General features: G+C 34.8%; 2 protein-coding genes across 5 annotated transcripts in view; one reads left to right on the top strand and one right to left on the bottom strand.

Annotated features, from left to right (window-relative positions):
- Positions 1-14191, top strand: part of LOC134792172 (cytochrome b5-related protein-like) — a 526347-nt gene that overhangs the window by 132795 nt on the left and 379361 nt on the right. The window lies entirely within an intron of this gene.
- Positions 6386-14191, bottom strand: part of LOC134792169 (disks large homolog 2-like) — a 68486-nt gene continuing 60680 nt past the window's right edge. For 3 of the 4 annotated variants that reach the window (XM_063763407.1, XM_063763404.1, XM_063763405.1), the window contains 2 exons: positions 12596-12765; positions 6386-6501 (listed from right to left, as the gene is read on the bottom strand). In XM_063763407.1, the coding sequence (XP_063619477.1) occupies positions 6498-6501; positions 12596-12765 (174 nt within the window). In that variant the 3' untranslated portion in view covers positions 6386-6497. Of the gene's footprint in view, positions 6502-12591; positions 12766-14191 lie in introns of those variants that run through there. The other variant, XM_063763406.1, reaches the window with a different exon arrangement.

Raw genomic sequence — 14191 nt, 5'->3', positions numbered from 1 at the left:
TTTACTTAGCCGTACCATGAGTCACTGACAGTGTCAACATTGACATTATACGCTAATGTCTACGTAATTTACTTTCTATTACATCTCACTCGCACTAATATGTGTATACGAGCGAGATACATACAAAGTAAGTTACGTTCGCGCTTGCATTTATGTCAGTGTCAAACTAGTGTTAGCCGCACTGCTCCATGTGAAACTCCTGAAATTCAAGTTTGTTATTAAAGTCAAGTTTTTACAATTTTCACCACAGGCTTGCAATCCCAGTATCCCTGAGCATATACGGCCCTAACCGCAGACACAAAAGGGTTGCTCATTAATAATTAAGTACCGACCTACGAGCCTTATTTGTTAGGCAAATTACCAGGTATGTTCTTAGGCGAAAAGCTTTTAATTGACAACCAAGTTCGGGCTACTTTACCAGAAGGCTTGTTGTGGTCGCATGTCTTATGTGATAAAGACAAGAAGACATTTTTAAAAATTAGGAATCAACCCAAAAACCGACATGACAACAGAAGAGCTATATTTGAAATCGCATTTCTTCTAAATCTTTAAAAATATTCTGTACCATCGGCTGTAAAAATACGTGGCGACTTTATCAATGAATTCATTAATAATTTCTCCATGCAATTTCCCAGCTCACTGTACCTCTATAATATTACAAATACAAAAACAACTCTGTCTGCTGAACCGATTAAGATAATATTTGGAGATAGTTTGGGTCCCGAAATTATAATTTCACTCAGGCCAAGTCACGGGCAGAATCTAGGTTATAATATAAGTTATACTCGTATTATATTTAAAACTTTCGCGTTTTGAACACATTAACTCACATTTATCGAGTTAATGTGTGTGTGTGTGTGTGATAGACGGGTCTATCGCATATTTATTTTATTACCTTTATTTACCGACGTTTCGAGTGTTTCGACACAGGTTTCACTGGTCGTGGTCGCGGCTAGCTGATAATGTCCCAGCAAAATGTCAAAACAGCGATTTGTGCAACTGCCCGACGAAAAGTGTATGAAAGCTGTGTCGAAACGTCGGTAAATAAAGGTAATAAAATAAATTCGCGATAGACCCGTCTATAAATGTGAGTTAATATAATATAAGCTGTCTTAAATAGTGCAAACCAATTTTTGCCCTGTTGTTGGTACTATGGTTGAATTTTTTTTTACATCCATATCGTATTTTAAAAGGTAATAAATACTGACACAGGTATACGAAATTAGAAATACTTTATGTAGCCGACGTTGCAGTCCGTCCGTATCAGCTCTTAAGATATTTATAACCAGTATTTTATTATGTCTTAGTAATCAACATTCCCTATAAATTGTCTGTCTTATAAATATTTAGCATTAAGCAATGGAATTTTTTTTAGCATTCAACCAAATTTTACAATGCCTTTTGAGAAACAGAACACAAGCATCGAATTACCTGTAATAAAACTCTTTCGAGTAGTAATAAATTTAGGGACTCTTTGAAACGATTTTTCGTTTGAAGCAATTTATTTATGTCTCGCTGCGGATAAATAGATAAACCCAGACGATCCCGTTACCCTTTTTTGCTAGCGAGATACTATTTATATATTTCGAGGAAACATCCTCTAAATATTTATTTGTTAAACCTGTCTTCGTTTTTTGTATAGAACACGTTGCATAAATGTATGTTGAGTAATTAACACAACAAATATAGAGTTACAATAAAATTCATATTATATACCCCCTATTTCTAAGTTACCTAATCATAGTAGATATATTGACTGTGTACAAAGGCGAACTTACCTCTTAAAGATCTTTCATACTTCACTTCAATTTTGCGTAGCTTTGAGGATCTGAGAGATAAATGAACATTAAAACTTTATCGATGCATTGACAGTAATCAAATATTTGCAACATCGCCATAAAACGTGGTTACAGTACCTACAGTAACAATTTGACATAGCAAACATCTAGTTCTCATGAATTCATAAAACATTTTTCGTCTGTACAGCAAGTCGGTGTGGATCATTCGTCACTGTTAGAGCTGCTGTAGGTTATCTCCTCTTTTATGTATTTTTAGTCTTTTCTACATTCTGCTACGTTAGTAGGTAATGTTAGCATGCAGTTTATGTTTGTCTGAATTCCGTACCCGAACACAACTCTTATTTGATTTGTGTGGTATAAGTAGGTACAATCATTTAACTGGCACGGCACAAAATAAAGTCAATGTCGGTGTGCATTTATAATAAATATTACTGCTTTAAACTTTTACTTAGTTTGCCCAATGTACTGCTCAGCAACTAACTAGGTAGTTGCTGAAAGGTGAAGTTTCTCATTTTACTAGCCAACTTTGAGTCACAAATTGCATCTAGTATTAAACTAAGCCCCAGTAATGCTGCGCATAACACTGTAAATATCTCCGCCAACGACTGAGGCTTATTTAATTCAGCGCACTTAATTAAGGATGGTGTGAGAGGTAATCGTGGACGTTGATGGAACCGGCCACAGTAGACCTGTACAAAATCAGTATTGTTACGCAAAGATACCTATTTTTAGATTTAGAAACGGGTGTTCCTACCGAGTTAAATATATTTATCAACACACATATCAAAAACCCTCTATTATGATATTTATGATGCGTTCAAAACTTCAATTTACGACCAGCATAAAGATACACAGTTTTGTTAGAACATTTTTTTTATCTGTGAAAATGTTATTATTGCATAGTTACTTATTAAAGCCTGGCCAGGAATCTATGATCACGCGCCATGTTGCGGAATTTCACTGGAACAATTTTTTTCATACTATACTGAACTGTCACCCTATACATGAAAATAACAGCGCCCAATGATTATTATATTACTGGCCAGGCTTTACATATACATTTATTTTATAATGACATAAAAATTCGAACACCTGAAAACATTGCAATTTGACTTGACCTCTATTCTTATATCAGTCCTGATGACGTTTTATTTGAAATCAAGTACCTAGCAAGTAATTGTGACAAATCTCGGTCATATTACCGGAATTTTACGTTCAGTTTATCTTTTAATTATTTGTATGAAATTAGTTTATTTTTTGTTGTTAAAAATAAACTAATTTCATCAAAAATAAACTAATTTCATACAAACTAATACACAAAACTACACAACACACTAAACAATAGCCATCAAGATATTTCGAAGTCGCTACCTCATATCCGCGACAGAGCAACGATACCGCAATGCCCGTCGTTACATGCCTTTCCTCAACTCATCCTAGGGAACTTGTAATATATTTGTGTCCCTAGATAAAATAAAACAGTGTATGTAACTGTAAATAATGTGCTAATGTATACTTATAACGTTTTAATACAGGTTTAATAGGTTTATGCATTCTCCAGTTAGTTGCGAAAATATCTGTAAACTCTTCTATCTCACCTTTTTAGTATCTACTTAATTACCTATCGCATAAATTCACAGAGTGTACTCATATCTAGTTTTGTTTCGAGTTATTTTCTCAGCTGGTCTGTTAATCTGCTGATGTAATGCGTAGACTGTGACTTGGCGGACTAATGAGCACCAGTGCGAATAATTGATTGTACTCATAACTGATTCTGACTTACCTACCGTGTAGCTAGACGTGAAATGTGCTTAATAAAACAGTACAGTTTTATCATATATATATTATATATCATAAAACTACCTTTAGTGCCCACTTGTATTTAGGAAAATTTTATATAATTGACTAATCGAAATGATTAGTCAATTTTATAAAATTTTCTTTGTCAAACCATTTGCCCAAAATGCGAGAAAGATTAATTGGCCTATATAATCTAAGTGTGCTGCTCTATCTGGTAGATCGCTCACTGTTATTTTTCTTTAAGATCCTTTTGCCTGGGTTAAAAAGTAGATAGGTATCAGATTTGAAGCCTGTTTATAGTTCGATCAACTAGACTTTACTGCAATATATACAAACAATGTACCATCCTTAATGGACAATAAAACGTTGTTGTATGGTATAGTAGAATCAACTGAATTAATATATTAATATCGTAACACACTCTACTCCTGATAATAAAGTTATTATGCTCTGTTATATTTAGCTACTTTCGCCGCTTACGCTACTACGAGTATTAATTGCTGATTGTATATGTATTGTATGTCACCTTGTTATTAGTTACAAGCCCCGACAACGGAACACGATAGCGGTGGACCCATTTGCAACTTCAGCGTATTGTGAAACCCACAAAGGTCTGTAGAAAATCGTTCGCTTGCCTTTCACAGGCAGTGTTAGTTGCTTTTTGTTTTACGAGTAAATAAACCGTGCAGTTATTGTGTATGTCTATCGTATGACTGTATGTTCAGTTTAAGCAATGACAAGTTCTAGTAAGTAAAAAATAAAAACAATTTATAGTAAATCGCTACCAATCTCGTCACTATGAAACATTCCAATTTAGGTTCTATGAAGATGGTAAAAAATTTAACCTGGTACCTACCTAATGATTAATGACTGAAGTAGAAGAAAAATATTGAAACATTTAATTTCAGTTTTGTAGTTTTTATATAAAATAATATTATATTTAGGTACGTATTTCTTGTTTGGTCCTTTTCTTCATTTCAATAGGATCGGCAATAGGGTCCTACAAGGTCATTATAGAAATAGTAAAAACAACTTTACGTTATCAGTGTCATGTATTCAATTTCAGTTTTTACCGTAACATACTAACATTAATTTAATATCACAGTTGCGAAATTAATTTACAATCATTTTTAATTTTATTTTATTTACAAAATGACTTACAAAGTATTTATGTGCACTTACGTATCTACGCCTTACGACACAGACACTTAACTTACAAGTTACCAAATTCTCCACGTTCCTAATTACAATTGTAACACGCCATTATGTTATTTCAACAACAACAGTTTTGCTATGAACCTAGGGTTACAATAGTTAAATAAATCTAAGAATTCCCTCTGACCGTGAACAATAACGTCGACGGACGTAATAAAATGTCACATTCGTGGTCCACATGGAGAGCATTACTTCCCATCCACAGCTTCCATTGATCAACCAAGAATTCACGTGAAAGTAAAAAATAATATATTCTTACAATATGATGCCTTTTTTCGACATAAAACTGCAAATAATAAATAAATTAAGTCTTCACTTCAGCAGTCTGAGTGCTCGAAATTGGAGACTTTCCGAAACACGAGTGACTACTAAATGAGTTTAACTGTAAAATTAATTTCATTCAATTGGTAGGTATGTTCTTTGTGACACATTCTTTGTACAGCACTATAAAATACCCTTTAGTCTTTTATTTATGTCACACTTTTCAGCAGTTTAAATTCGAGACGTTCGTTCTCAGACGCCAGAGCGTATTGTTGTCTAAGCGAAATATAAATGTAATTTTAGATCAGAGGTCATAACATAATGTTATAATCATGATTATCAGTGAAAGTTTTCGCCATTCTGGTGCACGGCTTGACTTGATAATGATATTAATAGACCCTACCTAAATTATCTTATAAAATATTTGTTATACATTTTCTATGATGCTTTGTATTATACAATTTCATTGAATGATTGTACAAAACATTTTTAATGAGATATAAAATCTGTACACATAATTTTTTGTCTTAAAAATATTATTTATACTTTCTAACATACCTTATAGTGAAATTGTTTTAATACGCTGATACAATGCATAATTTATTAAACAAATAATTATTTAACTCAGATATCTTATAAATTATCTGGTCACGTGGAAAAAGGGATCTAAGATTAGTAGACTTTCAGCCTCATTCGAACTTTAAGGTACGACAAAAATTTGCTAAAGATTACGACATGGATGTCAATGTGAAAAGTGACGTTTTTTTAAACAAAAACGTCACTTTTGATACTGACATATCCTATCCATAAAGTTAGATTTCTATAAAGAAGAAGTTAAATTTTTGACGTAGGTCATCTTAAAGTTCGAATCAGGATGTTTATTGTTAACAATATTTGAATACAACAATTGATATATTATTGAAACTGAAGCGACACACGTGGTAACGCGACGGTGACTAAAACAGTGATCGTATTATAAATAGACAGCTGTCACTGTCGCAATGCGTAGGTGTCAAATACACATGTCAGAGAATCGACATATATCAGACGTTAGACAATCGAAACATCATATAAGACAACAGGTAGCTAGAGTTGAACCAAGAAAAGTCTGCAACGATTTTGATAGCACACGCAGTGCAAGTGTTATTTTAAACGTCAAACTTCTATGAAATGACGTATAAAAGACACTTGCAATCTTGCACTGCGTGTGCTATCAAAATCGTTACAGACTTCTCTTGGTCTAACTATAAGTATACTAAGGTCCTTTTTTCCCCGTGTGCGACATAAATAGGTAACAATATTTTCAAGATCGAATAAAATGTTAAATTTAAAAATTAAGTGTTTAAAAAATACCTGAATATCCTTAACATCCCTCGATTTCCACTTTTGAATGGTCGATTTCACAGCCACTTATGTCACCAGCTACCTGTAAATTCCAAGGTGTTAATATAACAATAAATAAAAATGTTATTCTTCTTGCAAATACATACCTACAAAAACATATAATCAAGCCTATTTCCCGGAGGGGTAGGCAGAAACCACGGATTTCCACATGTTACGATCCCGACGTATCAATCATTTTAGCATACCTACTAGTTGCAAATCCGCAAACAAAAGAGACTATCAGAACGAACATATTCCGTGGCCACAGGTGTTATTATGCATGGACTGAATATTGAGATACAAAATAATACATGTAACAGCAGTACTGCGTTGAATAATATCCGGGTGGAGCGCGTCCAACTAGTGCTGTGCGGTACGCTTACCTATAAATACCTACAGGTTTAGATTTCGATTACCTTGTTGTACATTTTTCAGAGGTTTGTCTTATAAGGGCGTTTCTCAGAGATGACCTTCGGTGCCTGACTTCGGTGCCAAATTTTTTTTTTAACTTATTTGATATGCGAATTTATTTCCTAAAATCTAGCCTTAATATAAAAAATATTGGTAGTGGAGGCCTCCATTAGAACCTTATAGTTTTTAAGATATTTGAGATTTAAAAAAACACCGAAATCATGTGCAGGCACTGAAATCAATTGGCGTCACCGAATTCAATAATGCATACACAAAAATCACATTTCAATTTTATATCTCAATCATATTACATTTTAATCATATTCTTCATTCTTATTTGATTATAAGCGATGTAACAAGGCTAATGATCTCAAAAGCTTACATAATTTTAATAGATAAAGACCCAAGACTTTAAAATAACCTAATTACGGCTTATAAAACAACATCTCTAAAAGATATCCCACACTATTTGACTGTCGTCATATAATAGGGTGATGGGTGATGTATGGTCCTGGAACGAGTTTCAGACATGTCGACCACAAATTCGCACATTAGTGCCATAAAGGAGAAGATGTTTGTTTCACAGAATGCGACCGCACACGCATCAAAAATAAACTTATGTTACCTACACCCGATAAACAAGAAACTTTTGAGTGGTGTTCAATGCTCAAAAAATATTTAATGCACTTATAGAGCAATGTGATGCAATACGGAAAACAAGTATTTTTGAATAACAGAGTTTTAAAGCGTGAACTCCATGAATTTAAAACTATTTGAAGTGGTCGACTAATGCTTGAAGATCTAATTACCTATTAATTATTTGAGGGTGCTGGAGATCTCCAGCAGAAATGCCCATAATATGAAATATAATTGTATTTTTACAATAATATTAGGTATTCTATGCATATATGTAGGTCATGTCCGAAAGTGAATTCTCCATACTGTATTCCATCTAAGGGGTTCTAAGAACCTGAGCAAAAATGTACCTATCGATTAAAAAACAAATATTTATGAGAAGGAGTAACATATACACGGGTATAAAAGGCGGTTTAATGTAATAAATAAGAAATTCTCTACCAGTAAATCACAGTGTCAAATAGAAAAATAGGTACTTATTATTGTCATCGTTTTCAATATTCCTTTATTATGGGAATATTTCTGGGTTATATACCTACGGCACATCACTGTCCAACTGCCCTTTCGCATGTATTTCAACGTCATTTTACTCTGTTTTCCATGGAAATGGGACACGCTGGCTGTGCTCATTTAGTCCTAATAGTGTATTGACAGTGAGTTGAGCGCTCGTGCATAGCCTGAATAGTGAGTTAATACTTTGCTTCGCGGTAAACCCTAATGGACTATGCAGATAAATCAAACAAGATTTATTCGCTTATGAAAATAAAAATATCGTACGCGGAACTGAAGTTATCTAGTTATTTAATAATAAGAAGCAATTTGATGGAGGATAATTCTAGATTCTGAGGCTTAGCAATGTATCTTGGGCGAGCGTGTATGAGGAATGTTAAGAAAGTAAAGGAAGCGAACGAGGTATGTCAGGATCGTAGCAAGTGGAAATCCGTGGTCTCTGCCTACCCCCCCGGGAAATAGGCGTGATTATATGTATGTATGTATTTAATGACCAAATCCTATATAATTATAACCTCTGGTTCTTAATCTTGGACTAGTTAGAATTTAGTTTTAGCCTAGATCAACTTAGATAAGTATAATACGTGACTTTTTGTATCAATTCGCGCCAATAATTTAAACTCCGATGTAAGCTAGTTTCCTACGGGATAGGCCTCGCTCGCCTTATGTAGGAATCAAACCAACTAAAGGAAAGGCACATACCTTGTTTTTTCAAATTCCGAATCTGTATACTTCATTACTACCTATAGTTCGTTTTTTTTAGCATTAGAAAGAACTTCGCAGAAGTAAGCTTGTGGTTCCAAATCCGGCACTTTAGTATCGCGGTAATAATTTGAAGTAAATTATATGTATTGACCATGCCACATTAGATAATTCAACAATTACTAACAATTAAAGAGCCTGATAAAAACTGTACACTTGCTTCTGTGGAGTTCTTTCTAATGCTAAAAAAAACGAACTATATGTGTTAGGGCGGTCCTTATATGGCAAAAAAAAATTTTTTTTCGATTTCTTTACGGGGCACCATTTCATATGGTTATTTAACATGAAAATCGCTAAGTATATTTTTTTCATATTTATTGTACGAAAATTAGGGGTCGCTACCGCAGCTTGAAGTTTGTGAAATAAAATTAAACACACGTGTTACATTAAAAATCGGATATATTTAAAAGAAACACTTTCAAGTAGTAACAATTGCAATTACTTTGTCTAAATCAGATATTCTTACAAACTACACAATCTAGTATCCGTTACACAACAATAACACAATGAGAAAATTATGATAAAAGGGTGGATTTTTTGGCGTTGGGGTACTTTTTTCGGAATTGTTTTACAATTAAAAGCAAATACTGTTTTTGGTCTTCATTAGTTGTTAGGAGCTTGTTGTACTCCTCCATCAATGCCACTCCTCGTTCAGCGATGTCATTTACTACCCGCATCGATTGTACATTTTTTTTGCAGCTTTAAATTCTTCGTCGTCTTCCCAATTTACAACATCTTTGCTCAAAAATCCTGATGATAAGCCAAGTATTTGGAAGAACCTTAAAGAGTTGCTTGTCACAAAGTCTTCTATATTTTTTTCCATGATATGTTTTGCATCTAGACTTATTCTCTTGGGACAATAGTCCAGCCCTTCATCTTTTAGTGCAATGACCATTTTTTTCTTGATTTCAATCGAAAGTTTGTCGTCGAAAAATGCAAATGGAACAAGTTCTTCACTTAAATACCATAAATGACCTAAAACCTTCTTCAACGCAACGTTAGCCATCGCTAGATTAATATTTTTAAAGGTTATTAGGTCTTTCAGCAGTTGTAAATCATTTCGCGGTGCATATTGCCCAGCAGGTGCTTCGAACCAATACTTCACGTATATGACGACAGTAAAAGTACAAATACATTTTATCGCTTTTTCTTCTCTTTTAGTCATTTTAAATTGATGCCGAAACATAAATAATTTTAAACAGTACATAGCTTTTGCCATCCAGCGAGCACGGTGAAGTCCAGCAGGCGTTCTGAATGAACCTCCACTCTCAGGTATTCCTCCCAAATAAATTATTGTGAGATTTAATAGCTCTCTGTAATCGTCACGCGGTTGGTATTCACGCAATTGATCCTGTCCGAAAGAAATCATTTCTGAAGATATATCTTCAACGTGTTTGGCTGACTCGGGATCAGAAATAACCGTCTTGTAATCCTTACAATCAATATTGGTCCAATCCTTTTTGAACCTTTTGAATATCAAAATTTCTGGGCCACTAGATGGACCAAGTGCCTGATTTGTGATGGCTTCTAACATAATTTCCATTATGTGATGTCGACAGGCGAGCCAAATCATATCTCTTTCCATTTTTTGTTCCAAAATAACGCAGCATCCGTTTCGCAGTCCAGTGTTTACTGCCGTTGTGTCAAAACATAAACATTTAATTTGGTCACTTAACCCCCATGACTGTACGGTTTCATGAACAGCAGAGGCACACGCTTCACCGGTTCCACGTTCAAGTTTGGGAACTGCTAACAGCTGATCTATTCCATGCCCGGACACTAAAATTGGTAAGCGATCCACCGTTTTATGTCCTGTTATGTCTTCAATAAGTTTACCATCCCAGTGAATTGTTAAGGGTAAGTCGGGTTTGAATTCTGTTTTTAAACAATTTGCTATTGTTTCACGATGCTTCATCCGCTGCCGGCGAATCGAAGAACGGTTGACATTAAACTTTCGAGGTTCTTTACACGTTTTCTTCAAAACAGATGATAAGACGATAGTAGCTTTTCTGTCAGATAATTTAGCGGCATCAAGACTCTCCGCTATGTTTTCATTAATCAAAACCTTTCTACCTCGCTTTTGTGGTGGCGGTGCTGGAAGTGTTAAAGGCCCTGCTTCCTGGTTCATGTCAGGTGTTGGCGTAGTATTTTCACTGCTAGATGAAGATGAAAACTTATTTATTCCTCGCAGAGCATTAATTCTTTGTTCTTCGCGTTTTCGGCGTTTTTGAAGGTTTTCTTCTTTCTTTAAGTTCAAAGCCTCTCTCTGCAAACTTTCTTTGTCCACAGTGGTCATAAAACCTGCCCGATTTACTCGTTGTTGCAATAAGAATTGTTTGTCTTCTTCGATGGTCATCATATTTAAGGCATTCGCGTGCGCAATATCGAACAATTGGTCTATTTGTTTTTGCCACTTTTGTTCTTTATCGGCTGTTACAGCGGAGCGTTTTGAAACATTTTCTTTATTTTTTTTTAAGTTTCTGCCACTCTTTAAAGTGATATTCAATTTTGTCTATTACATGCTTCTTTAATCTTGTCGGTATTGCAGCTTTTTGCCATATAGCCAAGACATAATTGGCAGTGTCCGTCGCAGAACGTCTTACAGTTCTTTTCTCGTCGATTTTAAAGTAAAAAAACAAACTAAGCACTTCACGTATTGAGGGTAATTTTGTTTGCTTCAAATTTGGTGTTAACTGTCCTATAAGCCAGACGTTAGATGTATTTCGCGTTGACACGCGTACGCCACTACTTGTAGACGCCATTACGACACTTCAGAACGATACGCTTGAAAATTACGTGCACACTGTCAGAAGAACGAAAATGGACTGAAGAGCGTCCCGTGCGCTCGCGTCACAGGGGTGTGATAGGGGGGCGGGGGGTGCGTCAGTGTTTTGCTAGTAGGTTCCAGCACTTGATAATCATTTAACAAGTAAAAAATTAACAATAAGACCGCTTGAATAACTAGTCGGCTTGATTCATAACATTGTTATTTTTTACATATTTTTCAAAACTTTGACCTTCGGTAGCGACCTCTAAAACTAGTTAAAAAAATTAAATAAAAATAACGTGGAATTAACTCACACTAAATAACAATTTAAAGAGGTGCCCCGTTCACTTTTCAAAAAATGAGAAATAAGGACCACCCTAATATGTGTATTTATAAAGATGAATAAGTAGATAGGTACATATGTCTGTCTTATGTTTATGTAAATGGTATTTGTTACCTATAAATTTGACTCATTCGACTTTAATGATATGATTACAGTTAGTTGAATGTATATAAAACTTTAGCAATTCCGTATCTAGTTTATTTAAATCCGTGGAAGCTTATCTTAAATTATAATTATATTAGAAACTTTTGTATGACACTTAATTTTGAGGTCACACGCACTAATCCTTTGCGCTCGTTCTGCTCGTGTCGAGAGCTTAATATCTATGCTAATCATATTCTGATATTATACAGCGGGTTCTAATCGCCGTACTTACCGAATCGATACCAAGTATTGTGAATTAGGTCGCCATTTAGCGACTTTGTATTAGGATGTACGTAATCATATAATTTGGCTTCTTATTAAGGTTGACTTACACCTTACCTTCAGGTAGTGATTTCGAAATGGGAAATGTGATTTTCCTAATTGTAGTTCGTAATTAATTTCGTAATGTGTCTGTGTGTATACCAAATTATTTCTACTGGCTGCATTGTACGACATTCGCCGCATATGATCGCAGAATTATGATGATGCATTACTGTTATACATCATTAGGGAGATATATTATATCTTCTGAAAACGTTTGTTTGTAAGCAAAACCATGCCTACCTTGGGTATACAGCGTGTAGATCAGGATGCACGGGCACGTGGGTAGTTTGGCGGTGCGCGTGCGGCGACGCGGCGGCGGCAGCGTTGATCGCGCGTATGCGTGCGCGCAGCCGCTCGTACTGCTCCGGCTGGTACTGCGCCGCAATCGACACCGCTGCGCCGGAGTACTGCTGTGAAAATATTACCTTCACTACTCTACATCCTTTTCTTACTCAGTTTTTAGTTTACTCGGGGCCAGTTACCAAAACAATCGACCAATTTATATTTTATTTAGATCTTGCTAAAGCCTGCCTGGCACAAAACGAGTACCTATTTGAAAAAAAAAACATCGATAAACCTGTTGTCAATAAGCATCATAAAGTCAAGGATAAGATAAATACATAAAAAAGAAAAAAATAGCTGTAACTCACTGAGAAGTGAAGAATACAAATCAAATGCAAATTATTGACATGTATGCATACTTAGCCTAACTAAGCAAGTTTTCCTAAGAAATATAAAATTGTATCTAAACAAAATGCCAACATTTGTGTTTTCTACACCGAGGGCTTTAAAGTACTACAATAACTGCTGTTAAAAATCTCGCATTTGAATAAACTTTATCTTGCATGTTACTTTGTTATATTTATATACATTATTAAAGAACATGAAAATTTATTTAAAATAACCATGTTCAGTTGTTTTCATATACAGGGTGGAAAGGCACGACGATCCTTTCCGGAAATGGGAGATAGTTTAGCCTAAGCTCTATATTTTCTCCATAGAAACTATGTTAATATGGGCAACCGTTTCTAAATTATGACCTTTTAAACATCCACGCAAAAAACTACTTTGTTCTAACCCTAACAGGTGACAGGGTCAATGAACTTACTTGTAAACAATCAGTATTCGACAGGAAATTATGCTAATTTGTTGCCATCTAACCATTTTTAGGTCCGCTTACAGCACGGTAAGAATCATTGCAGGATTTTCGCTTTCTTAGTGGTTCCACTTGTTCAATACTTGAATGAAATAGTTATGTTATTCCTTAATATTAATAATACTAACCACAACATTGTTTACAACGACAGTTCAAATGGTGACATTGACAACCACTCAAAAGTACGCAATCGTCTTATAAATATCTCTGGTTTCCTTGACTGATAAAAAGGTTTTAGTTTCTTAACACGTTTCACAAAATTATTTTCGAATAATTGGAATCTATTTAAAATAATAAAAAATTACATGTAGGTTGTGTTAGTTGCACCAAATGAACTTGCAAAAATGAAATACTAAGAATAAATCAAGAATAAATACTTCTTCAATACCAAACTAACAAACCTTCTTGCGTGGTAGGAAATAGACAAGACGTCTGATGTTTGAAATTAAATTTTCATTGAACTATACTTATTGAATGTCATATTCTTCAAATAAAAATGTTAGATGCTCGTGGCTATTTAAATTTGTGGAGCTGTGTAAAAGATATGGTGTACCAAACCAAACGGAATGTGAAACTGCGGACGAAATGAGACAAAGGCTAATTGGTGCTTTCTGCGGAGGATAAATGACGAAGAGCATACACTATATCGCATGTGCATCGACATACTCGGGTACGGGCTG

This window comes from Cydia splendana, chromosome 7 (assembly GCF_910591565.1).
Source record: "Cydia splendana chromosome 7, ilCydSple1.2, whole genome shotgun sequence".
NCBI classification, from domain to species: Eukaryota; Metazoa; Arthropoda; class Insecta; order Lepidoptera; family Tortricidae; genus Cydia; species Cydia splendana.
The sequence above is the reverse complement of the archived record's forward strand: the minus strand, read 5'-3'. Positions and strand labels throughout refer to the sequence as shown.